The following is a 20813-nucleotide window of genomic DNA, read 5'->3' as shown; positions in this document are numbered from 1 at the left end:
TGTCATCTCATTAGCTGCACCGCTTATCCTCAGTAGAGTCGCGGGGGTGCTGGAGACCATCCCAGCAATCATCGGGCAGTGGGCAGGGACACCCTGAACTGGTTGCCAGCCAATCGTAGGGCACACAGGGACAGACAACTCGGACAATTTGGACCGGCCAATCCAACTGAAATGCATGTCTTTGGAACGTGGGAGGAAACCGGAGTGCCCAGAGGAAACCCACGCAAGCACAGGGAGAAAATACAAACTCCGCACAGTAAGTCTGTTAGCTGGATTTGAACCCACACAGGAGGTTCCCGAGACCTTAAAACTGTGCCGCACACACGCTAACCACTGCCCCACCGTGCTGCCCGGATTTATATTTGTTTGAAGCAAAAAATGCATAATTAAGAAGGAAGAAAACATGTATACGTTGCATTTGGATTATTAGTTGCATTTTTGGGGACAATTCATTTGAAAAATTCAATACCAAAAACATACAGTGCATCCGGAAAGTATTCACAGCGCTTCACTTTTTCCACATTTTGTTATGTTACAGCCTCATTCCAAATTGTATTAATTTAATCTCTTATCTCAAAATTCTACACAAAATACTCCATTATGACAATGAGAAAAAGTTTTTATAGATTTATATTATATATTTGTCGCCGATTTACGATTTCAACCTCGATAACACAAAATTTTGGGGACCCATAGATCTCTGTTGGGACCCATAGATTTTTGAGCATGCGAGTCCCCGGGACCCATCACTTTTCAGAAGGAAAATGAACACTGAATACTTGGTCAGGAATCCCTTTGCAGAAATGACTGCTTTAGTGCGGCGTGGCATTGAGGTAATCAGCCTGTGGCACCGCTTAGGTGTTATGGGGGCCCAGGATTCTTCAATAGCAGCCTTAAGCTTAGTGTTGGGTCTGGTGTCTTTCAACTTCCTTTTCACATTATCCCACAGATTCTCTATGGGGTGAGCGTTCTCCATTCGGGCCCCAGTGCTGTGGAACGCTCTTCCCCTCCTGAGATTCGATCTGCAACCTCAGTGGAAATGTTTAAATCTAAGCTTAAAATACACTTCTATCCTATAGCATATGAAGAACGTATGCTTTATGTTGACAATATCTGTGTATTATTTGCCCTCATGTAGGTTTTAGTTCAGGGGATAGTGTCATAATAATCTGTTTTGCAATAATCTGTGGTCTGTTCAGCCCTTTGAGACTCCTTGTGATTAAGGGCTATACAAATAAACATGACTTGACTTGAGAGTTGGCAGGCCAATTAAATACAGTAACACCATGGTCAGTAAACCATTTACCAGTGGTTTTGGCACTGTGAGCAGGTGCCAAGTCATGCTGAAAAATAAAATCTTCATCTTCATTAAGCTTTTATTAGATGGAGGCATGAAGTAATCAGAAATCTCCTGATAGCAAGCTGCATTGACCCTGTCCTTGATAAAATCCAGTACACCAACACCAGCAGCTAACATGGTGCCCCAGACCATCACTGACTCTAATTACTTGACTCTGGACTTTTTTGGCATTTTCTTTTCCCCAGTCTTCCTCCAGACTCTGGCACCTTGCTTTCCCAAGGACCTGCAAAATTTACTTTCATCTGAAAAAAGTACTTTGCTCCACTGATTAACAGTCCTGTGTTGCTTCTCTGTCGCCCAGGTCAGCCGTTTCTGCCGTTCTTTCTGGTTAAAAAGTGGCTTAACCTGGTGAATGCGGCACCTGTAGCCCATTTCCTGCACACGCCTGTGCACTGTGGCTCTGGATGCTTTTACTCCAGACTCAGTCCACTGCTTTCTTAAGTCCCCCAAGGTCTGAAATCGGCAGTTGTCCACAATTTTTCTCAGAATCCGGTCACCTCTTCTGGTTGTACGGCGATTTCTACCACACTTTTTTCTCTTCCCACGGACTTCCTTAATACAGCACTCTGGGAACAGCCTTTTTGCTCAGAGATTTCTTTTTGTGTCTTACCCTCTTGCTTGAGAGTGTCAACGGTGGCCTTCTGGCAGCAGTCAGGTCAGCAGTCCTACCCATAATTGCAGTTTTGAGTAATGAATCAGACTTGGGAGTTTTTATCAGTCTCAGGAATCATTCGCAGGTGTGTAGAATTAACTGGTTGACTCAGATAACTAGGTCAGTAGCCTGTTTAACATTTCATAATATGCTATTTTTTTGAGATAGGAATTTGGGGTTTTCATGACCTGTATGCCAAAATCATTCATATTAAAAAAATAAAAGACCTGAAATATTTCAGTTGGTGTGTAATGAATCTAAAAAGTATAAAAGTTTATTTTTCATCATTACATTTTGGAAAATGGGGAACTTTATCACAATATTCCATTTTTTTAAAAAAGACCTGTATAAGTCTCACTGGAGTATTAGTAGCAGCCCCGGCCAAACTATGAAAATAACAGTGACTTATAGACCAGAAAACAAGAAAGTAACTAGGGCTGCACAATTAACCGAATTCTAATTGATATCGCGATGTGACGTAGTGCGGTTGTAAAATCGCAAGACCCTGCGTTTTGTTCAAGGTCTTATAGTTTTTTGATTGATGGAGTGTTTGGCTAACTGTTAGGTTTAAGTCCCCAACATTTTTAATAAAACACTCTGAAATAAAAGAAGACATAGAGAATCGGTTATTTTTAATCGGTTATTTTATTAATCATTATCATGAGAGCCGCGGAGACAAGGCTGTTACACATCTCCTCCTCGCTCGCTCTGAACAAGTCCCCGAACCCTCCCTTCTAATATTAAGAAAAACAACTTGAGTTATGGCATGCACAGGTCAGGGTGCACCCACTGGGATGTGAAACAGACAGAAACAAAAAACAACTCATGGCCTTGAAGAACAGCTTAGGCTGAAAACTATACAAAAAGGGCTGAGAACACTTATAACATATGACTGTCAACTGTAGGATAAATATATGCATATAACTCCAACAATTCCCCCCTTTTTTTTTCTTTTTTTTTTTAAATCCAACTGGTGATATTAATACTTCATTCAACATTCAGACATAACTAGGTTTTAACTTTTATTTTACTGAATGTCTCAAAATTTCCCCCCTGAGTTAAAACCTGAGTTCACTATCTATGAATACGAGTGAAATAAGACACATTTATAAATTTGCAAGATGAATTTATCAATCTTCCTCAAATACATTTACACTTTGTATTAACAAGACTCTATATAACTTCAAGCAGACGTATTCTTGAATGTTGTTGTCTTTCAGTCTTTTGATTTGCTTATTCCACATTACAATCACCATTTGAATGTTACTTTTGGCCCATCAAAAATACTTTCAAAATGTGTCCATCTCAAACACAAAATGACTTTATTGACTTTTTTGTCAGTTCCACTGGCAACGACTGCAGGAATCTCCTGTTAGCTGTGAAAAGCAGCTGGGATGTGCCCCATCACCCCCTTGGCCTCGCTGTTGATAAGCGGCGCAGATAATGGATGACTGATGTCTTTGTGTCTTTCAGCAATTTTTGTCCATGACCTCTTTTTGACAGATTGATATGTCCTTTGGAGAGTGCACTGACTTTCAAAAAGAAAGGAAAGAGTCTTTTTGTGGAATTCACTGGCACTTAAGAGTCTCATTAATTCCATTGTGCTTACGTAGTGGGATTTTTTTGTTGTTGTAAATTGGCCGTATTATTCAATTTTTTCTCTAAATTTAAGTACTAGTAGACATTATCTTAGTTTAATCAATTTATATCCATTTATTTCCCATGCAATTATTTTTAAATTAGCATATGTCTCGAAATCAACTAATCCGTTATTTTTATTTCTTATGACCCTCTTCAAGATTGTTCAATCTATTTCTCATTGTCTTCTAAAAATGCTCTTCCATAGAAACCGTTTCCTTTTAACTTAACCAAACCATAAGTCAGTATTTGTTACACATTTGTTTATCACTTGTCAATCGTAACACTCATTCTAAACAAAATTCAGTGTGTAATCAATTGTCCTCCCAATTGTCCTTTGGGCTAAACTTGTCAAAATTCCAAACCCTCACACTATCTAAGGGGCGGTCACACAGACATTTGCGGCTGAATCACGACCAGAAATTTCTGCCTTTGAGGCGGACGCTATTGGACGCATTGAGTTCGCCATTCAGACGAGATACAGCGGTGCTTGACACGAGTTCGGAAATTCGCGCGCGGGTGGCAGCGCAAAAAAATTTTGCCCTACTCAATTCTTCAGAGCGCGGGTACGCAGCCTTTCACGAGCGTATTGAGGCTGATCCACGGCCAGAAGTTTCTGGCCGTGAAGCAGATGCCGTTGGGCGCTGTTGGACGTTTAGAGACCGCCATATAGACGAGATAGAGATTGTGCAAGATGGCGGCTGCGCATGGATACATGCTTGCGGCTAGCTCTCCAGCTAATCTTCTATTTATTGCCGTTCTCTTGTCTTTTTTGCTTTCACTTTTGGACACATGTGTGGCCAAAAACACTTACAGTAGGGACGAACTTATTCGGTTGGGTGGGCGTCTAAATTTCGATTTTTCGGGCACTTTTTATACCGCCCATTATATACCGAGCGAACTTCAAAGAGACCCGGCATCCTTGTGGACAGCTATTCCTCTTAATAAACGACGCCGACGGCGCCGTAAAGAAAGGAACCAGAAGCGTGGTTGCCGTGCAGGTAGATGTGTGAAGCGTGTGAAGTCCAAGCAGCAAGATGGACGCGAGGATGGACGCGAGGATGTAACTAATTCCACCATTCATTCCTCGCCGGACAACCGACGCTTTAAACTCAGCGCTCACGAGCGGCCACAACGCCGGGAGCTTTTGAAGATCTCGACAAAGACTACAAAGAGTTCAGCTAAGTCAAATGATTCAGCAAAGCTGAAATTTGGTCTGTTAAATATTAGATCGCTTGCTCCAAAAGCTTTACTTGTTGATAACATTATTCGTGATTATAAACTTAACTGTATGGGTCTTTGTGAAACGTGGTTACGCCCGGATGAGCACTTAGCGCTAAATTATGCCTCTCCCCCAGACTACGAGAGTAGTCATATAGCACGCACGCTGAAAAGAGGTGGTGGTGTTGCGCTAATCTCTGAAAAATCGCTCAAATTTAATACACGTACCTCTAATAATTACAAAACGTTTGAGGCTCTTGTGATGCGGTCCCCTCAATTGTCAATTGATGTAATAACTATCTATCGTGCACCTGGGCCATACACAACTTTCTTAGACGAATTTGCTGAACTTTTGTCTGAACTAGTAACCTATGCAGACAAAATTATAATTATGGGAGACTTTAACATTCATATGAACTCCCCACACAGTTCACTTACTATTGCGTTTAGTTCTCTAATTGATGCATTTGGTTTTACTCAACTGGTTGACTTGCCAACCCATAAAAATGGGAACACGCTAGACTTGATTCTGACTCGAGGAGTTTTAACCTCAAACATTATGGTTCTACCGTGTACTACTGTTATCTCTGATCATTATTTAGTGACATTTGAGGTGCTAACTAAATGTAGACTTAATAAAGCTGAGGGATTTAGCGGACGCAATATAAGCACTGGCACAGTTTCTGAGCTCTTTGAACTCCTTCCTGGAGCAGTTGCGTCCTTTCCTAAATACAATGGCTCGATTGACTCACTCATGAATGAGTTCAATACCACCCTGACTAGTGTGCTGGATTCAATAGCGCCCATAAAACTAAAATCACGTCCTAAAAGACGCACACCTTGGTTTACTGATGAAACTAGAGCCCTTAAAAAAGAATGCAGGAAATGGGAGAGAAAATGGCGCGCTACCAAGCTTGAGGTTTTCCATCAAACCTGGTGTGACAGCTTGTTAAAGTATAAAGCGGCCCTTGCCTCTGCAAAATCGGCCTACCTTTTGAAGGTGATTGCGTCTCAAAAGAACAACCCCAAAGCCCTTTTTGACACTGTAGCATCGCTTACAAGGCAACAGGCTATCGCAGACAGTTCGACACACTCTGCTCAGGACTTAATGGTCTTCTTCACTAAGAAGATTCAATGCATACAGGAAGAAATTGCAAAAGATATTGTTAGTACCACACGTATTAAAGGACTGAAATTTACAAATGCACGACAGGTTGGCTGCCCTGGGAAAATGGCCGGTTTTAGTGAACTGTCACTTGATGATCTCAAACAAGTGGTGAATGCGGCCAAACCGACAACTTGCCAGTTCGACCCTCTCCCAGGTTCACTTATTAAAAGTCTTTTTAGCGTCCTTGGGCCTTCAGTTCTAAATATTATAAATACGTCACTCTCCTCAGGTGTAGTTCCAGCAGCTTTTAAGTCCGCCGTTATTAAACCCACACTGAAACGACCCAACCTTGATCCAGAAATATTAAGTAATTACAGACCTGTGTCAAACCTACCTTTCCTCTCTAAAGTACTCGAAAGAGTAGTGGCACAGCAGCTGAATGCTTTCATATCGGAGAATAACCTTTTTGAATCCATGCAATCAGGATTCAGGGCTAACCACTCTACTGAGACAGCTCTGATCAAGGTAACAAATGATCTCCTAATGTCAATGGATTCTGGCGCTTCATCACTTTTGCTGCTGCTGGATCTTAGTGCTGCTTTTGACACAGTGCGCCACAATATCCTACTAGAACGGTTGGAAAAATGGATTGGTCTCTCAGGAGCCGTCCTCTCGTGGTTCAAATCTTACCTCTCAGATAGGACGCACTGTGTTAAATATGGTGAAACGACATCTGAGCCCTTTAATGTTACCTGCGGTGTTCCGCAGGGTTCAGTGCTCGGCCCCCTACTTTTCAACATTTACATGCTTCCATTAGGTGATATTATTCGCAAGTACAATATCAGCTTCCACTGCTACGCAGACGACACTCAACTATATCTTCCGTTGGAGGAATCTTCCACACTAAACTGTGGAAATTTGGAGGCCTGTCTCACTGAGATAAAAGAGTGGATGTCACTCAATTTCTTGCGTCTTAACTCTGAAAAGACCGAAATGTTAGTCATTGGTCCTTCTAAATGCCGGGACTTATTCGCAAAAACTGCTGTGAACATTGACAAATGTCACATCACACAGAGTTACTCAGTTAAAAATTTAGGTGTCATATTTGACCCTGATCTATCCTTTGAGATGCATGTAAAGCAAATTACTAGAACTGCCTTCTTCCATCTTCGCAACATTGCTAAAATCCGTTCAATACTGTCTCAGTCTGATGCGGAAACAATAATTCATGCATTTGTTACCTCCCGTCTCGATTACTGCAATGCACTACTCTCCGGTCTCCCGAAGTCCAGAATCAAGTCTCTTCAGCTAGTACAAAATGCCGCAGCGAGGCTTTTAACTAGGACAAAAAAGTACGATCACATAACACCGATTATGGCTAACCTGCATTGGCTCCCAGTTAGCCAAAGATGTGACTTCAAAGTTCTCTTAGTATTGTACAAAATCATACATGGACTTGCTCCCTCTTATCTTTCAGATCTGATCTGCCACTATGTCCCGGTCCGAAGCCTACGATCTGAGAGTGCTGGTCTTCTGATGATCCCGAGAGCAAAGAAGTCTTCTGCTGGTTCGAGAGCGTTCTCCATCCGGGCACCGGTGCTGTGGAATGCTCTTCCCCCTGAGATTCGATCTGCAACCTCAGTGGAAATGTTTTAATCTAAACTTAAAACTCACTTCTACTCCATTGCATACGAATAACCTACTCCTCTGTCGGTTGAAAATAGTTTGTGTAATATAGTGTAACAATCTGTGAAGCCCTTTGAGACTCTTCGTGATTTAGGGCTATACAAATAAAAATGACTTGACTTGACTTGACTTGCTTTACTCGCGGTCGCAAATTTTCACGTGGTTGGCCGCGTTCAAAACTTTTGAGCAGCTCAAAAGTTTGAGCACGTGTTTAAACCGCGTGCCGCACACGTGGTCAACACGAGGAAATGACGCGGAAATGACGCGGAACGACGTGCTCTGGCCGCGGCCAGGGCGTGGTTACACATGGGTAGGACGGGAAATTTCAGCGGTTAATCGTGGGTGGAGCATGGTAATAGCATGTTCTGCGCCTGTATCGCGGTGTTATTACGTGAAATTAGCGTGTTAAGCGTGTGACACTCAAACGCCTTTCTCCGTGTATAAACAGCGCGAATGCCAAACACACGTCAGTTGTGCTCGTGACGTCAAAGGGGTGATCATGGATCCCCGTCAGCATAGTTTCTCTTCATTTTGAATAAATCTTTCGGTGCATTCGCAATGATCGCAGCAACGCTTTATTGCTAGGACCTTAATTTGGCCTTTTGGCTGAGAGTAAGAATTTCGGCTCCTAAGCTTTGTAGCGTATTATGATCTGATCGATAATGAATAATGAATAAAGAAGATAGACCAACAACCCTTAAACCTCACCCCCGCCCCCCAGTCAGCGTAGTGACCTCGTCTCAATCCATTTTTATTTATTGACAGTCCTTATCAAGATAATAAAATAAAACTGATGCCATAGCTTGAAATCTTGATCTTCACGGGACTGTGTTTCTACAGTCCGTTTCCGAGATTAGCTTCCCCTCGCTATTACAACCACATTTACCTCGTTTAATCTCACTTTTAGGGAATGTGATGGCGAATATATAACCAAAACCACTTCGTCTTGCATTTGTTGGAAATGTAATACAACTTAAACCATTCCGTCTTTGTTTTTGTTGTGAACGTAATCGAACGGTAATGCACACCGTATATAAAATCCTCCCCCCCTCGCGTGAACGCGCATTCTGCTGCGCTTCCAACGAAAGCGATCGTATTCTATATAAAACGCTTATTAAAACTTTAAATCGAGCTAATTATAACAATTGGGAGATCCTAGTCTAAATAACGCGTTTATTTAAACAATAAAGTGCGATCGTATTCTACAAAATGCGTTTGTTAAAACGTGGATGAAAAAGTCACGCGGGGGGGTGGGGCGGTTATGGGTGTTGCATAGGACTCGGATTTGGGCACAACACCGGCTCGGCAGTTTTTATACACGTGGTCTAAACACGGAAATGATGCGCAAATGACGCGATGAGAGGAAGCGGAACAGTCGCCGGCGTCTTTTTTCCGGCCATACCACAGATCAACAGCGGGTTGGCCAATTTTGCGCATTTTCCATCCCGGGCAACCACGGGCAAAAAAAAAACGCAAAATTTTAGCCGTGATTCAGCCGCAAATGTCTGTGTGACCGGCCCCTAAACATCAAGATCTAAAAAAATCTAAAAAATGTCATAACTTTTCTAATTGTATTTTCTTCTCTCTGTAATCATAATCAATCTTTTGTTATTGATTCAATATAGAGCAATACATACTTGTCACTTATGAATTATCTTGTTGAGTGTATTTATTTTGTTTATTCATTATCTTTTATTTATTTATCTTTGTTTCTACGCATTAGTCTTTGTTCTATGCAGCCCTTCGAGATCCCTTGTGATTAAGGCTATACAAATCAACATGATCTGGTCTGACTATTAATACGTTTCTTTTTTCCTTTGTTTAAAGGAAATATTTCATTCATTGACTGAAATAGCTTCAGCTACGTTATTAATGATTTCTAATCTCGAATTTTCTTTTCCGTGTTAGTTTGTCGTCATTTTCAAACTTCTTTCAAAATTTTGATTATTTGAAATAGTTCAAATGACCTGCATCATTTTATTGAGAGTAATGTATTATTGAATACGAGAACAACTAAGGAAATAATCTTTTTACGTATTACGCCTCTTTTGAATTTGTCCATTTACAAACGAGAAGATTGACACTAAAATTATGGACGGTTTTTAGTCATCTTCATTGCTTTAATCGTCCTTGCTTTATTAGGAGCAAAACTACACGTCTTAAAGTTATTACCCTTTGCTATTCGCATTTTCAACGAAAAATGATTAGTTGTTTACTCAAATATTCTTGTATTATACACTCAGTGTTTTCATTTTCCCACTTACCTGTCCTAAACGCATCATTTATGCTGGGGACGCAACTTTTTTTCCTTTAAATTGTCATTATCATTTAGTTTACTCTTTGACGAAGATTTAACGCATTACAAGCCTTATCGTTATTTTGGTTTTGCTGTATGTGTTTTTATTTTCCTGCACGCCGATCTTAGCTAATGAGATCTCGTCGCTTCAAGATTACGTCATTGTTGTTGGTAATTCTTGTCGAGCGAAGGTCAGTCTTTTTATTAGACAAATGGCTTTTTTCCTTGTTCAATTCATCAAAGAGAGCTTGCTTTTAAAAGGCTCATTTGCTTTGATGATTGATATCACGAATTATGTTGTACTAAGATGTTAAAGAAAAGTACTGTAAGTAGAAAAATGGAAAAAGACAAGCCGGTTATTCGCAATTACTATCAACAAATGCAGAAAATAAATTAATAATTTGATGATCAAAACTGAATGAATACGCAGATATCTACTATATTTGTCATAACTTCGATCTTTGTATCACTAAATTTCAGGGGTTCTTAGATCTCTGCCAAGATCTATAAATCTTTTAGCAAGCTAGTACACGGAATTCAAAATTCCTATCATATTATCATTATTGATAGTTCAGTTTTAAAATTGTTTCATATATATATATATGTATATATATATATGTATATATATATATATATATATATATATATATATATATATATATATATATATATATATATATATATATATATATATAGATAGATAGATAGATAGATAGATAGATAGATAGATAGATAGATAGATAGATAGATAGATAGATAGATAGATAGATAGATAGATAGATAGATACTTTATTCATCCCCGTAGGGAAATTCACACTTCCAGCAGTCTACCCCGTTGTTTATTAACAGATTAACATGATGCCCGAGGGTGCTTGTAGCGGAGTGGATGACGTCACGCCAGTCCAAAAGTTCGACATTCCTGCGGCAGATGGAAATCTTTTCTTTGTGAAAATCCAGGGAAAGCGGCGCTGCCACGAGCGGCTGCCTTTTCCAGCAGCTGCCCAATTGTTTTATTGTCTGCTCCTATCTTCGGTGTTTTTTCTTCCCGTTTTGACAACTACACTATGGATTACTTCTATCCTATGGACATGGGTTTTAACGCACAAGAAATGCGTGTATTTCAACTCCTTGCCCTGAGGAATTCTCGTGCCGGCGTGATGAAGGGGCCCATGATGGAAGAAAAGCCGAAGCTAGCGAAGCGGCTAGCGGCGTTATAAGTCTTCGGTACCATCCGTAATCATGGTAAATGCGAATTCACGACCAAATAAGATCATCGAGTGCTTTTTGAAAACATCGAAGCGCACAGGGAGCGCAGTTGCTGTGTTTATATATATATATATATATATATATAATAATGATAATTTACTTGTATTGTCATTCCTTGTAACAATGCACACAGAACGAAATGTCGATGCACCTGACCCGTACAGTTAAACTGTAGCGAGCCGATGCATATATATATATATATATATATATATATATATATATATTTATATATATATATATATATATATATACATATATATATATTATATATGTGTGTGCAGCACGGTGGCGCAGTGGCCAGCACGTGTGCAGCATTACTAAGGACCTGGGAACAGGTGTGTGTGTTCACAACCAGCCACTGGTTCCTGTGCGAAGCCTGCATGCTCTCATTGTTTACGTTAGTTTCCTCCGGCTATCCGGTTTACTTACCTCTTTCAAAAACATGCATTTCAGGTGGACTGGTTGGTCCAAATTGTCCCTATGTGTGAATGAGCTAGTGAATTGTCTATCTTTGTGTGCCCTGCAATTGGCTTGCAACCAGTTCAGGGTGTCCTCCAATCGCTGCTCGATGATCGCTGTGATGGACTCCAACATTCCTGCTTCCCCACTGAGGACAAGCGGTATAGCTGATGAGATTTACCTGTCATGGTTATGGTTCATACCGGCCGAATATGAACACAAAACTTTTCTGCATCTCACCTGTAACGCCCTTATTGTTGCCATATTCCTTTAATATCATTAAAATTGGTTTTTCACTTACCATTGTTCATCCCATGTAATATCTTCATCATCGTTATTAATGCTACTTTTTCCTTACCGTTCTTCCATTTTCTCCTCAGCGGGTTGTTGAGTCCAAATGAGACAAGAACCAAAATTCCAAAACTCAAAAACATCGTTAGAGCAACACTTTTGCTATAAAATCAAATTTTACCTTAGTTCCTTTGTAGTGTTTTCACGATAGTTCCCTAATAATATTTCTGTAGTCTATAATATTTCCCATTATGGCAACAAAATAGTGTAGTGTTTGTATCACTACAGTATTTTTGTAGTCGAATTTATATTATTGTAATACTTTGCATTTCTCTCATTTCTTGTTCTAAAGCAAAACAATATGTTATGTCTATGTTCATTTGCCTTCAAATAGATTTTCATCCTTTATATAATTCTCTTTTATTTTTATAGCTTATCTATAAAATTATTGTCAAATGTTTTGCACAATGCTGACAACTTTTTTTTTTTTTTTTAACTACGGTGACTATTTTTCACCAAATGCATATTACACAAATCTCAACTGTATGTAACATCTTACATGCAAATATTTTTGTGTAAATATTGTATCAATTATAACTATAACCTTATCTTCTCCTTAATTTAGTGTCCACTTACTTCCTGCGCCCTCATTTTCACCTCTTTTTTTTATTATTCACAGCCTGCTCGATCAACTGCATGACCCCAGGTGTCACGTGTGAATCCTCCCATTCTACATCTAAAACCATTCTTCAACCCAGAAAAATACTCCCTTTCTCTTCTTCCACTCCTATCACGTCCTTTTTAATTAATCACCGCCAAAGTCGTCGCTATGACCTATGATCCTACCTACTCAGGTTCAAACAGTTTCTCGTTATCTTCTGAAAACACTCCTTTTTATGATACACCACGGCATTTCCACAAAGGTAATGCCATAAGTCGCAAATGGTCTGCATTTATACAATGCCTTTCAAGTCAATGAAGACCTCCAAAAGCACCCTATAATGTGCTCCACTCTCACCCATTTACTTACTCTAGATTTAACACAGTTCAATGTTGAAAAAGTAAGGTTATTTGTCCCAATCTATTGTATTAAGGTTAGTCTCACTTAATTTTCTACAAATTATCTCTTTTAATATTTAATTAACTTCCCCCTTTATGTTTCTCTTTCTTTTTTGTTTTTTTCTTTAAACCAATTAAATCTACTATTTTAGCTTCACTTATTTAATGTGAAAATGGCATGTATTGATCTAAGTTATCTAACTCATTTGAATTCCACTCAATCAATTTTTTCCATTTTCATTGAAAAAAAAATATTTATAAACAATTTTTTCAATATTTTTTTTGTATAAAAATGCCCTTATCTCAAATTAATCTATTCCAATTCACTCAACTAGATTTTTCCTAGTCTTCCTAGTCCTTTTTTACCAATTTTTTGAACTGAAAACAGGAATATTTTATCTTTTTCGGTGTTATTCTGGCATTATTTTGATTTAACGCATCTAAAATAGCTCATTTTTATTTTTCCTAAATTTCTCACTGATTGCGGTTGGATCTTCCCTATAAATGACTCTCCAGTCTTCACATTGGAGTTCATCGAGTATTTATTATTATTATTATTATTTTTTTATATAAAATACAATTGCCCAGAGACAACTTTATATTTCATTCGCTCTTTCTCAATCACACAGACGTCTTGTTTTTTTTTTTTATCGTGATCACGCTCTTACATCGCTTGTTTACCTTATAGAGTCTAGAATTGTCAGGGTTTTTCTGTTAAAAATCTACCCCCCGTAGATTTTCCTTTTCAACGGAGGATTCTTAATCTTTGTCTCTGTTAAGAATCTACCCCCCGTAGATTTTCCTTTTCTACGGAGGATTCTTAATCTTTTCGACGGAGGATCCTTAAACCTTAAGAATCTACCCCCGCGAGACATTTACTTTTCGACGGAGGATCCTTAAACCTTAAGAGTCTACCCCCCGCGAGACAGTTACTTTTACCGGTTATCTATCTTTTTGACGGAGGATCCTTAAACTTTAAGAATCTACCCCCCGCGAGACATTTTCTTTTACCGGTTATCTACATGCACATCATGTTATGAATAAATTTTACTCACGATTCTTTAAGTCCTTGGCTTTCCGTCAACCGTCAGATCCCAGCCCGCGAGGGAAGGTCCAGTCCCGGAAAAAGGGTCTTTATGCTGTGGCCACAGTCTTTCCTGGATTTTCCTCTCGCGTCCTGGAATCGTCAGGTATCTTGGAATCCGGCTCGAAGGACCAATTAAATGTTAGGTTTAAGTCCCCAACATTTTTAATAAAACGCTCTGAAATAAAAGAAGACATAGAGAATCGGTTATTTTTATTTGGTTATTTTATTAATCATTATCATGAGAGCCGCGGAGACAAGGCTGTTACACATCTCCTCCTCGCTCGCTCTGAACAAGTCCCCGAACCCTCCCTTCTAATATTAAGGTTCTTGGAGAAAAACAACTTGAGTTATGGCATGCACAGGTCAGGGTGCACCCACTGGGATGTGAAACAGACAGAAACAAAAAACAACTCATGGCCTTGAAGAACAGCTTAGGCTGAAAACTATACAAAAAGGGCTGAGAACACTTATAACATATTACTGTCAACTGTAGGATAAATATATGTATATAACTCCAACACTAACTATATACACGCTCGTGTTTTCGCTTGTTGGCTTTTTTCGTCCTCTCACTTGCTTACTTGGGGGTTATTTGGCGTATGGGTTATGTAACATGTTTATGAATAGTTGATTGGATGCTTAACATGGTTTTGTCTCGCCGCCATGCTCCTACGTCCCAAAGGAGAGGAGGGGGTGATGTTATCTTTTAATCTACAGTGAACTTTTACCCATGGGCGTAATCAGCCTGTTTTGGAGGGTGGCCCCAAATTCAACCGATGCATCCCTAAAATTTTTAGCCTTTTTTAAACTCTTTTTTTCCTCAATTAAGACCAGGATAAGCATAAATATGATGAAAACGCTAGATGAAAAAAAGAAAGGAAAACAAAAAAAATGTGAACAACGCAGTGTCGTAAATACTCCACTGCCTTGAAATAGTCTCGTCCATTTGATTCCTGGAACTGCTGTGGAGTTAGGGTCCAGGGAAAACGTGCCCAAATCAGGTATTCCACACGAAAACATCTGATTAAAAACATTCCACTGTTCTCAAATATATTTTTTATCTGCTACACAAAATAATATCTAAAAAAATATTTTGAAAAGTATAAATGAATCCGTGATTTGCACGTTTTTTACTTACAGATTAAAGGGACAATATGTATTATTTCACCACTCAATGTTGCTGTATTGTGTAGTGCAACCAAACACGAGTCCAAGAAGAATAAAAACTATGAAGACTCAAATTGACTAAAATGCTCAATTTTACATCCAATTTTCTTATTCAGCCTTTTTTGAGGTTTATAGTTACCCTTAGCAGCAAGATGTAGGACAATTAACTCATGTTATGTAAAATAAATGCAAATTTCTCGAGCAACGATTATTTTTTTTTAAATGCACGTTTGTATCATAGTTGGTGTATTTTATATTATTTTTCAAATCAATATTTTTTTCTTAATGGAAGATTTTTTTTCTACCACTCGGAAGTGCTAAATACTATAACTGTCCCTTTAAATGTTCATATTACGATGTGGGCGTCAAACCCTTACCCCTCGGGCTGCAGATGGACCCTGCCCTAGACTGTCCACCCACTAGGGTTTGACAGAATTCTATAGGAATCACTGCTCACTAAGATTGAGTATTCACAAAAAATACCACAGAAAAGGCACTTTAAAAAAAAGAAAAGAAATCGAAACTCGCACTAAAATTGCAATACGGGTCCGAAAAATCGCAATACGTATTTTTCCTAAAACCGTGCAGCCCTAGCAGTAACATTTATCCATTGTCTTTTTTAATATTCAACAATTTACTTTTGTGGCAACATGGCGTGACCACAATAACGGAACTATCAAAACGAAGATGTGCCTCCAGTTTGGCCATTCAGAGCAGACCCATGTCTTAGGTACCCCTACCGTACACATAGCAACTTGGAAAAAAGATGTTTAGTTTAGACCATGGCAAAATGTAAATGTTATGAGAAGTGGCTGTCCTACCAAAGTTTTTCCCCATGGCTAAAAGCTGTGTCAGGTAATGTGTTTGAGGCACAATGTATTGTGTGCAAGAAATATTTGTTTGTTTTTTTGTGCGTTTTTTTTTCAATTGTGTTTTTTTTTGTCTACTTGGTCTTAAATCTGATTTCAAACATTATTGGAAAGTCTTCAAAAAAAGTCTGGGATTCAATTTGTCTCAAGCTCTAGGAACCATTTTTTTGTTCTCTTGCATTTTCCTCCCAAAAGGCCTGAATGTAAAAAACGGTGCCCGAGACGCACGCATCATAAGCAACATGGTACCTATGTTCCCCGCGTTTCAAGGTGAGCTATTGTGTATGCAAATGAGTTACGCATCAAAGTTTATCATATGTGGTACAGGTAAGAATTCCATAGTTTTTTTCTGCTTCCATCAGATTTTTGGAACTTTTTCCATGGTGTCCTCCTCCCAAAGTATTCTGAGATGCTGAACGGAGTCAATGTCATGAGCGGTCCAATATTCGATGAAGATTATAATGGAAAAGTCGACGCCTTTAGGACACTTGCACCGTAAGATGTATTTTTAATGTATTGTGGATGTTCACTGTTTAGGGTTGTGCAATAAATTTAAAAATATTTATTGATTGACCAGTTTTGGCTAGGTACAAGAAACCGATAGGAATATTCTTTTGGCTTTTCGTTATTAAAGTTTGTTGAAATAAAAGTTGGGTGAAGTTTATTGCTATTTTTCTGAATAAAATTGTAGTTACCTTTTTTTATTATTTTATTTATTTAGTGAGATAATTAATCTTTTTGAAAACAAGACTTTGTAATCAAACTGTGGGAAAAAAGTCGGGTTAGTGTTGTTCTTTTGTTTAAGATTCTTTCATTTTTGTTTAAGAATCCTTCGTTTTAATATATTTTTTGTTTCATTGAAAGAAAATTGAAATTATAGTATTGAATTCAAAACCATCACAATTTTTAGGTAAGAATGAAAATTAGGTTTATTTTATTGTTTTCTTTAAAATAAAATTAACTAATTATTACTGCATTTTCAAATACATTTTTACATTTTCTAAATGCTTTAACTTTTTTGAAGGAAAATTAAAACTGAATATTTATTTGATCGTCATTTTATTTATGTTTAAAATGAAATACAATCTTATTTTGAATATTTATTACTATTTTTTAATGTTTAAATTATTTGGAAAAAATGCATAATAATATATTTATTTTACAATTTATTATCAATGTCATGCATTCATTTGTCTATATATATTTTTTTTTATCTCCTTGCTCTATTACCATTTAATAACTGTATTTCTGATGACCTACCAGGAACGAGGCTTCCATGCCGACACACTTTTTTATCATCCTGACCAGTTGCCAGAATTCCACTTTTGGTCCCGAAAACTGCGATGGTCCCCTTGAAGTCAAATCATTTATCCTGCCACATAGAACACAGTACAACGAAGTTCACCCTGTAAGTAAATGCCTGTGTGCTTTGGCCACACCTCTTCACAGATCCCGGAAAACTGCAACCCACCTGGACTTTTTTTCCACAGGTGGCTTCAGATTTTAGGTGGATGCAGGACTGGATGGATCTGCACAGCGCCCGAGTCCGTGACGTTGAGCTGCTTACTGGATTAAGCTTCTTCCACGACAGGTTGTCCGTGGAAGAGACGCTGCAGCTTAAGACTTTTATACACAGTGCTTGAACTCTGTTAATTGACTATTGTATTGAAAAAAAAAATCAATTGATGCAGTCTTTGTTTTGATGTCCATTTCTTTTAATAGTTTTATTCTGAAAGAAATTATTTGGTCATGCAAAATGTGATAAATTGGTTGTAGATTTCATTAATTTTGTCATTAAATGACATATTTCTTCCAAAGGCCAGAACCAAAAATGGACTGACAAAAAAACATTGTTCTGACCATCATATGTGTGTAGGTGCATCATAGTTTTCAGACTGATACCATGAGTATCTGGTATTCTTTGGTAATGGCGGTTTAGTAGAGAAGAAAAAATCTCTGATTTTGGCTTAAAAACAACAATTTCTGCAGACAATTAATTGTCACAAAAAATTTTCATTGACGAATAAATTGTCAATATCGCCCCCCCCTCTGTTTTTTTGCTACTATGATAATATGAGCTTAATATTACATATGCAGGCACTGTACACCTTAATAAAGGAAAGCAATTTAATGGTCAAGAAATTAGGTCAAGAAATAATCAAGAAATCATTATTACTTAACTTTCTGTTCCTTTTATTAAAACCATTGCAACAGGGCATGATTTCACCCTGTTGGGTTAAACCCTTTTGAGGAACCGGTGAGGTAACAAGTCATAAAGTCTTTGACTCAACTTTTCAGTAATGAAGTGCAAAATTAAACAAAGTGCAAAAATGGTGGTCCACAAATGAGAAAAAATCCTGTAATTCCAACACACACACACACACACTTGATCTGTCTCTTTGCTTCAAGTTCTTCAACCTCTCCGACTGCGCGCTAAGACCAAGATACGACTACTGCTGCTGCGCGAGATGCTATTTGTGGATGTAGAGCAAATAAGCCCAGCACAAAATTGACTTACAAGTAAATCAGAACTTTGGAATGGATGGAACGACTGCGTCCCCCTTGGACAGTTCCCGAACTGTACCCAATTCACTTTGTACCATAATGAAATCTGATAACATGACGATTTGAATGTAATTAAAACATCCAAGGCTTTGTATTGATAAAATAATGTTCTCACCGTACGTGATTATGGCGATTGGAGGGGCATTCTCAAGTACAGAACATAACTTACTTTTTTGGCTTTCTAACAAGCTTAGCAACTTCTAGACTGTTCACGATTTTCTGAGTATCGTTTGCGATTCTTGGAGTAGCGGAAATCAAAGACCACGCCTGTAGAGGCATGACCTGGTCAAGCAAGTGTCAAATCTTTTAGACGGCGCCCATAGTGGCATGGTCTGGTCAAGCGTCCCAAGTCTATATTATGAGGGGAAATGTTCAACAGTACGCTCGCTCATTCTGTCTGACTGTTGTCTTATGGCCCGCATGGCTGGTGCTTCATCTGACCATGAAGGCCTGCATTGCGGCTCTGGTTCCAGCATGTGGTTAATACGTTATGACCAATGGGAGCACGAGACCAAATCTCTCCGCAGCAACAAGTACGAGGACGGTTTCAAACTTAACACCATGTTTGCTGGTTCTTGGGGAAAAAGCGTTATTTTTCTGTACAAGGGAATCTACTCAAATCAACTAGCATTATAGCGGGAAACTTTCTTTTTGTGCTAGTAACTTCAGCGGTCGAAAAACTTCCACAATCTCCGGCGATAAGCCCCCACTGCCACCCCTTTTTTTTAAATCGTTACTTCGCTGTGTTAATAAATTGTGTGATCATTTCTATCGGCCAGGTTCATTGATGCAGTTTTCTTGGGATTTGAATTCATATCAGAATTTAAAAGAACTCAAATAACAACAATGTAATTTTTATCAGTGTAGGAAATTCTAGCATCCTTCAGAGAAAAAAAACGATTTATGGTGGAGCACAGGCAACACCTAAAGGCAAATTTGTTTACTGATTGCAGTAAAGAATAATTGGTTTCAATCCTAACAATTTTCAAAATTGAAGGTAGCAAAATCCCTACACAGACAACGCACCACTGGCCTTAAAGATGTGTGCAAAAGGGACATGAAAGCAGCTGAGATCGACCCCAACTCATGGGAAGCTGCTGCTACTGACTGCAGCCCCTTGAGACACGCTGTTCGAACTGCGTGGGGAGAACACAGGAGAAGAGGGACAAGCAGTGGCAGGACAAAAGGCAATGGCGAAGAGAGAGAGCAATCTATGCACCTGCACCACTGAGTGCTTTTACATGCAAGCATTGCGACAATGACTGTCATTCAAGAATCGCATTGTTCAGTCACACCCGACGTTGCCCCATACCAAACTGACATGATGACTATCATAGCGCAGTCCATTGTCTCTCGGGACAAAATAGAGACTGATGATATGAAGCTCCTCATTTTCTGTAATGCAATTAAAAAACAAAAATGCAAAATGTCATGCATTCTGGAGTTTTTTTCAGACAACTAAAATATTACAAGACTTTCATTTATTTACTATTGCTGATTATGTGCAAAACTCAAACATCCTATTAAAAATCATATCTCATAATAATAGAATATTAAAAAAGTATACTAGTAGGCCAATTGACTAATCAGCAATACTAAAATAATAAAGGGCTTGTAATATTTCAGTTGGTTGATAATGAATCTAGATCAGGGGTCTCAATCATGGTGCGAACAGCTGAACCACCCCTGGACCTATTCCGAAAATAGGTCACCAGTGCTAGGTCATTGTGAATTTATTTTAAAAACATTTTTAGTTATTGACTTAGTCTATTTAAGACTCTTTGGGATTAAGGGCGGCAGCACGGTGGCGCAGTGGTTGGCGCGTGTGCGGCACAGTTCTGAGGTCATGAGATCAAACCTCTTGTGTTGAGTTTGCAGGTTCTCCCCGTGCTTGCGTGGGTTTCCTCCGGGCACTCCGGTTTTCTCCCACATTCCAAAAACATGCACGTCAGGTTAATTGGCCGGTCCAAATTGTCCCTAGGTGTGAATGAGCGAGCAAATTGTCTGTCCCTGTGTGCCCTGCAACTGGCTGGCAACCAGTTCAGGGTGTCCCCTGGCCACTGCCCAAAGATAGCTGGGATGGGCTCCA

The 20813-nt window shown here is 38.9% G+C and overlaps 1 protein-coding gene across 5 annotated transcripts in view; it reads left to right on the top strand.

Moving 5' to 3' along the window:
- enpp1 (ectonucleotide pyrophosphatase/phosphodiesterase 1) overlaps nt 1–17976 on the top strand; it is a 56429-nt gene extending 38453 nt beyond the window's left edge. For all 5 annotated transcript variants that reach the window (XM_088324539.1, XM_088324538.1, XM_088324540.1 and 2 more), the window contains 4 exons: nt 16355–16429; nt 16522–16654; nt 17423–17567; nt 17650–17976. In XM_088324539.1, coding sequence (XP_088180665.1) covers nt 16355–16429; nt 16522–16654; nt 17423–17567; nt 17650–17802 — 506 coding nt within the window. In that variant the 3' untranslated portion in view covers nt 17803–17976. The remainder of the gene's footprint in view (nt 1–16354; nt 16430–16521; nt 16655–17422; nt 17568–17649) is intronic.
- Nucleotides 17977–20813: the final 2837 nt, after the last annotated feature.

Source organism: Urocampus carinirostris, chromosome 20, assembly GCF_059441175.1.
Source record: "Urocampus carinirostris isolate Australia breed hairy pipefish chromosome 20, RoL_Ucar_1.0, whole genome shotgun sequence".
NCBI classification, from domain to species: domain Eukaryota; kingdom Metazoa; phylum Chordata; class Actinopteri; order Syngnathiformes; family Syngnathidae; genus Urocampus; species Urocampus carinirostris.
The sequence above is the reverse complement of the archived record's forward strand: the minus strand, read 5'-3'. Positions and strand labels throughout refer to the sequence as shown.